At 34.4% G+C, this 6,737-nt stretch overlaps 1 protein-coding gene across 1 annotated transcript; it reads right to left on the bottom strand.

Moving 5' to 3' along the window:
• Nucleotides 1–1,165: 1,165 nt before the first annotated feature.
• LOC145794804 (F-box protein At3g07870-like) lies at nt 1,166–2,666 on the bottom strand. Its single transcript, XM_082877163.1, has one exon. The coding sequence runs from the start codon at nt 2,654–2,656 to the stop codon at nt 1,367–1,369; it is 1,290 nt and encodes a 429-aa protein (XP_082733289.1). The 5' UTR covers nt 2,657–2,666; the 3' UTR covers nt 1,166–1,366.
• Nucleotides 2,667–6,737: the final 4,071 nt, after the last annotated feature.

The raw sequence follows: 6,737 nt of genomic DNA, 5'->3' as shown, positions 1-6,737 counted from the left end.
AAATTATCAATGACATTATCCGCTGATCATTTAAATACATTAACATGTTGGGTTATTTTTGGTAATTGGTCAAAATAGTCACACAAAAAAAAAAAAAAAAAATCAACAAAAATAACCAATTCCCAAAATAGGAAGCAAATGGGCATGCAAGACCAATGTCTCTGTTTTTACTCTTTAGTTTCTTCCAGTTAGGGCAAGAGGAAAAACTTCAGTTCACAAAACTTTTGCAAGCAGTCTCCACAACCCGAAAAGTTGATCAAAATCTCAATAGTTCTTGCTTGTGCAAACACAGCAAAAAACTAGAACAAAAAGCAAGAAACTCCACCATACTTTAAACAAACAGCAACAAACTATGGCAATTAAAATAGCCATCGTAGCAAGCTCAGCTTTCTTAGCTTGTTGAGAATAGAGATCCTACATAGCTACAACCAAAACAAAACTTTCATTATATGAAGACGAACCAAGGACTGTAGCCTCTGCACATCGGTGTCACTAGGATTCGAAGTCAGGTCTTTCAAAAGAATTTCTTTCTTTTACCCGTAAATTTTCCAAAAGACCCAACATATCACATTTTCTAAGCGTTCAGATAAGATATCTACACTCCAAAAATAATTACTCTGGCCAAACCACTCCAACCATGGTGGCACAATAGCCATCATTTGGTGGGCGGGTGTGTATTTAAGGATTAAGAGTCATGAAGTCCATGAGGCATGGTTGCCACATCTATTCTGTCCAGGAGAATAAAAGGGACCAAGAATTATACATGGCTCTATCATCACTTGCCAATCAACTTTAGAATATGAATCATCACAACACAAGAAGTTGGTTCCCATTGCTTCCAAAAGTATCATATTAATCTTAAATTATTCTATTGATGACTCATTTGTTCCACAATTTGCATGCCTAATCCAAATCAAGGTGTCTATGTTTGGCAAGAATACCTTGTTTGTTACATGAAATGCAACAAAACTAAAGCAACCCACCCCAAGAATCATCACAATCACAAACCTCCTTTTTTTTCTTTTTCTATTGCAAAATGTATGAATTATTATATGACATTCATCTACCAAATAGCTATGGCAAACAAGGGATTGAGAGATGCACACCACTTCTGCAACAAACTCGAATATAATCGAAGATGCAAGTGTCTTGTTTTCCCCAAACATATACAATTTCAGTAGGACGCCTCATTCATCAGTTCAACCCTTTGGTCTCAATGTTTTCATAGTTTAAAATATGTAGGTGGAGATAGTTAGTACAGAATCAGAGAGAGTAGACCAACCAAATCTTTCAATTGAAAACAAGAATAAACTATATCTTGACATGATAAGCACATACAAAACCTAATGCAGTACATAATTTAAACTCAGAATAACACATAATTATCTTGATTTGAAGATACCTTCAAGTTTTCCCCTTTTGCAACATCCCTTAGAGAAACCAAGCTTGGAACATGAGCAATCCCATGGAAGTCTGATCTTTTCCTAATTCCAGAAATTTTGACATTCTTATGATGTCGGGTCTTAGGATCATAAAGCACAAGAGCCTCCCTATTAACTAAAATCAAGAGTTGCCCACTCTGCAGAATCATTATCGGCTCGTAACAGTTCGAGTAATCCCAATCATAGATCACACCTTTAATAACAATGTCTTTACTCCAAGACTCCTTGACCCCATAATCCTTCATCACCCATATTGAACCCTGATCTTTGACAGTAGCAAAATCACATATAGTGAGGCAACCTCGTAGCACTCCGACACGCATTTGACATGAAAATTCTTTCAAAAGCGGATCAAATTCAGAAGGTTCTGGAACAACCCGAAATTGCTCACTCCCAAAGTCAAAACAAAAAATAAAGTCTGGATTATTAACGCCGAAAGGAAGCCAATGAAGAGCACCATTGAGGAACGCATCAAAGGAGTCATTGACAACGGAGCAAGGGGTTTTTCCAATGCTTCTCCATAACCCTTCTCCAAGCGTGTATATCTCCGCCTCGTTGTAGTCTCCATTGGCTTGCAGGCCTATGACAGAGTTTACAACCTTTCGGCTCAAGGACTGGAACACTTTGTACTGGTTAGTCATTGGACTAAAACCAAAAATAGGACTACAAGTGTTGCAAATTGTGCCAATTGGGCATTTTGGAAGGGTAATGCACTCACCCAAAATCGGATTGCATACATAAATTGGGTCATTTGTGCCGGGCTCGCACAAGCAAAGCAAGCCATTGCGTGAGTTGAGCATGTTAACTGCGATTCTGGGGTCGTTTGGAAGGTTGATTTTGGGGACCAATTTCATTGAGGCATTGCGGGGATGAGTGTAGGGGGCGATTTGGAGGTCAACTAAGTGGAGTTTCTTTGTTTCCCGTATGCGATTGATGGGTTTAAACAAGAGGCTAGGGTGTGATCTTGAGAGATGGAGTTTGGCGAACTGAGGGTCTGATGAGATGAGAGAGAGCCAGAGTTTACAAACGCTGCGGCAATTGAAGAGGGTTTTTATTGGGAGTCTTGAAAGTATGTCGAATACGATGTGGGTTGGGAGCTCTGGGATCATTTGACAATCTTCTTCTTCTTCTTCTTCTTGATGGGTTTGATCTACTTCATCGTCGTTGATTATCTGTGTCTCTGCTCTTCTTTTTTTGCTAGTAGTGATAGACATTTTTTCTCTGCAGAACTGGATTGACTAGAAAGAGGTAGAAAGAGAAAGCTCTTTATGAGGAGGTTGTTTTTGGAGGGAACTCGAAGTAGAAATTCGCGCCAAAACTAATTTAATCATCCAGAGTTCGGAGTAGGGCTGCGATAAGAAAATCGTAAACGGATTGCTTTGGTAGTTTTGGGTTTAACTTTTGAATTGAAAAATAAAAAATATAGGTTGCGTTTGGTAGAGTTTTGTAAATATGATTTGAAAATATAAATTGTATTTTGAGTTTATGAGTTGCGGAATTATGATTTGAGTGTAAAAAATTTATTTGGTTATGATTTTTTAACCGAGTATTGAATTGAGTTTTGAATTGTCACGCCCCAAGCTCCATGACAACGCCGCACACTCATATAAGTGAGCATGCAAAGCTAAGAATCCAATCACATAACCCACCATGTAAAATACTCAAATTAAATTCTTAATTGTCATAATGCCAAAATCCATAAAAATAAATAGTTCTTATATGAAAATGTCCACCAAGTCTACTAATTTAATCCACTAACAAAACAATAATCCAAGTACTTAAATCATGGTCCCACTCTCGGCACTCCCACATGTAAAAAAAATCCGCGCAGCTCTACTCTTCAGAATCTGAAAAAAAAAAAAGAAGGGTAAGCTAGATAGCCTAGTAAATAACCAACCATCACTGCTAGCTAGATCAAGTATATAAAAATAAGTAAATAAATCGATAACCAATAAATATAATTTTTTTTCTACAGTTCAATAAATGAACAATTATTTGTAAGGTGGTTTCATAGCTAAAAATAAACAATGTACAATACATTTTAAATGAAAAGCCAACAAGATAATTCAAAGTAATTCGTTGTTCAAATCGATGGTTCGATATTCAGATGGTTCAATGATTTGATTCACAAAACCCATGTCTTAATGACTACGGCCACTTAGCCCGTGACAAGGCCCAGAACCACACATAGGCCGGTGGTAAAGCCCCAAAAGAAACTAGTTTCTGTGCCAATAAATAACCCCCATTGGCTAAGGTCCAAATTATAGTCAGACTAGAGTGATGTTCAAAATTCAAACAATACACAACTTTTAAATAAAACATTCGATATTTTCAGAATAAACGTTTAGTACAATTTTCAGAATAGTTTCGCCAAATATTCAAAGAATTTTCATAATAATATTCGATGTTGTTTTATACTTGACCCATATTTTATTTTAAGAGAACATAAAGGCTATAAATAAATATTTATGATTTTAAACGATTCGATAGGAATAAAAATGAACCAACAGTGATAGAGGGTTACTTACCTCAAACAGCTAAAATAATATTTCCCAAGCTAATCTCAAATTACCAAGATCCACCTCAATCTCACAAACCTAATAAAATATTACACCGCATCAACAATTATTATGTGCACCCATCTATCTCTTCTTGTAACAACAATAAAATAAATTAACCCAATTGCCTATTAAGAACTCCCACAATTTAGCATCAAAACAAAGCCATCACGGTTTCGGAAATTCTCAACCCATATTACTCTATTGTTGTTTATATACACGTAAAAATTTGTAATTGCTTGTAGTCAATCGTGTATCCCACAAATACACCACCATTAAACTTAACCCATCACATATCAATCTCAAAATATGAACCACCCAAATGGGATGCAAAATACACTCTAAAATTGAGCAAAATTGAGACCCCCAACATAGACTACATCAATATATCTATTTAATCATATATGCCCATAAAATCATCTATTGATATATTAACACTAAAATCATAGATAGGAATACAATAAAATAAATCTTACCTAAGTGATGAATAAAACAAAACCACCACTCTTATGAATCCTCCCTCTTCCTTGGTTTGGGTTTCTTTTCTTTAATTTTAAACTTTTCCAAACCCTTGCTTGCTGCCTTCACCTTTAACTCTTCCAAACCCTTTCTGCAGCACAAGCCTCTCTTCTCTTTTTCTTTTCTTTTTTCTTTTACCTTCTCAAACCCTAGCCGCCTATGGAGCAATTCATAGACTCTGTTTTTTTTGTTTTCCAAGACTTAAAGCCACAATAGGTGGGCTTATTAACCTAATTTCTCAAAGTTACAAAATTACCCATCTAAGTAATAGGAAATATAACGCCATCTCATAACTAATTCTTTGATATTAATAAATGACTCATATAAGTTAATTTAATTACTAATCTATCCAATAAAATAATAATATTTAAAACTTGGGTTTTACATGAATTGAGTGTGGAATTGAGTTTTGAAAGCTTGATTCGACATGTAAAGTAAGAAAATTTGTTTGGTTATAAGTTTTGAAAAGAGTTTTCAAAACTTAATTCAAATTGTTATAACTCATAACAAAACACACTACTTGCACGCTATTAAAAATTTTGATCAACACTTATAACCAAACTCTTTTTAAAATGAGTGCTGCTATTAGCACCTGTCAAAATTCTTTGGACCCCCCATTTTATAATTTTTTTTATTACAATTATATCTTAAAGTAAAATTACATTAAAAGACATTATTAAATGGAATACCCACCTATCAATAAGAACTAATACTCTATAATATTGGACACACACCCCCACTTCCAACTCCAACTACATATTCCATGTTTGTAAACCCGAAATCTATTACTTTTCATAACCAACTAACATAAACCCTAAATCTATTATTTTTCATAATCATCTTAAATCCCGAATGTGTCATCTTCATCACCATCATCAACGCTATTGAACTTGAAAGTTTTGCTTCAAGTATAACGTATACTTCATCACTTATTTCACTGTGTAGAGCAATAGAAGACGAGGACAACAATTCTAGTAAGACTGATGTTCCATTGATAAGTTTATCTGTCTTGTATTAACATTCTCGGTCGTTTTCGGTCGTTCTTGTTTCGTTCGAGCTGTTTGGTACTGGTTTGCTGACTGTTTGAATTATGTTCGGTAATACAATACTGAACATAATCCTTTCGTTCAATACATAGGTTCCGAACATTAATGCAGATAGTCAGTTATGTAATTTTCTTTGTTAAACTAACTTAGAATGAAAAAGAGTGAATTGGAATAGATTTAAGTTATGTATTTTAAATGGATTTAATTCATGTTATTTTAAGTTGTGAATTGGAATGGATTCAAGTTACATAGTGATGAACAAATTTTGTTCGGACATACAGTGCTGACAGGATCATTATTGTTCGACAAAACAGTTCTGAACAAAATACATTTTTTCGGCTACACAGTGGTGAACAAATTGTTTTGGGCTACATTCAGAATTCTGATGGCAATTCGGACGATGATTCTGATAGCGATTCAAACAATGATTCTGTTTTTCCTCATCTTGCAAACGGTTATGCAAATCCCGCAGACATTGAAGTATCTTCGATCGATCTCAGCGATGACGAAGATACAAAAAGCAACGAAGAAGATGATGAGAGGATGCGAGAGGTTACTGATTCGGCGATACGGAGAGCGTTCAGAGAAGATGAGAGTCGTCGGAATGCTCTGTTAACGACCGAGACGATGACGAGAGTGATTGAGGGTTGGGGTCCAAGAATTCTATACTGGACCAAAGCTCCAAACTCTGCAGATTGAGTGAGTCAGGGAAGGAGAGGGATGAAAAATTAGGTGGGTGTGCATTTCATTGTGAAAATATTATAAATATGGTTAGATTTGGTAATAAGTGGGGTGTCCAAAAAAATATTATTAAAATTAAGGGTTTAGGGTTGGGGTCCAAAGAAATGGAAGGTCCAAAGAATTTTGGTAGGTGCTAATAGCAGCACTCTTTAAAATTCAATTAAAAATTTTATTATTAACGAAAAATAACATTAATCAATTTTTTAATTGAAAATACTACAAAGGAAATAATTTTTTTTCAAAATAAATATTCAAAAAAATTAAATCATAAATATTTAAATAATCTAAAAAATTTAATAAGTAAAAATTTAAAATAAATATTCAAAAAATTTAAATAATTTAAAATATTAATATTTTAAATTTAAAAACAACTCTACACTCAAATCATAATCAAACACATAAAACAAAACTCAATTAAGAAATTATTTTTA

The sequence above is a fragment of the Camellia sinensis genome, chromosome 7, assembly GCF_055761805.1.
Source record: "Camellia sinensis isolate YWXY chromosome 7, ASM5576180v1, whole genome shotgun sequence".
NCBI classification, from domain to species: Eukaryota; Viridiplantae; Streptophyta; class Magnoliopsida; order Ericales; family Theaceae; genus Camellia; species Camellia sinensis.
Note: the sequence above shows the minus strand (reverse complement) of the source record. Positions and strands in the feature narration are given on the sequence as shown.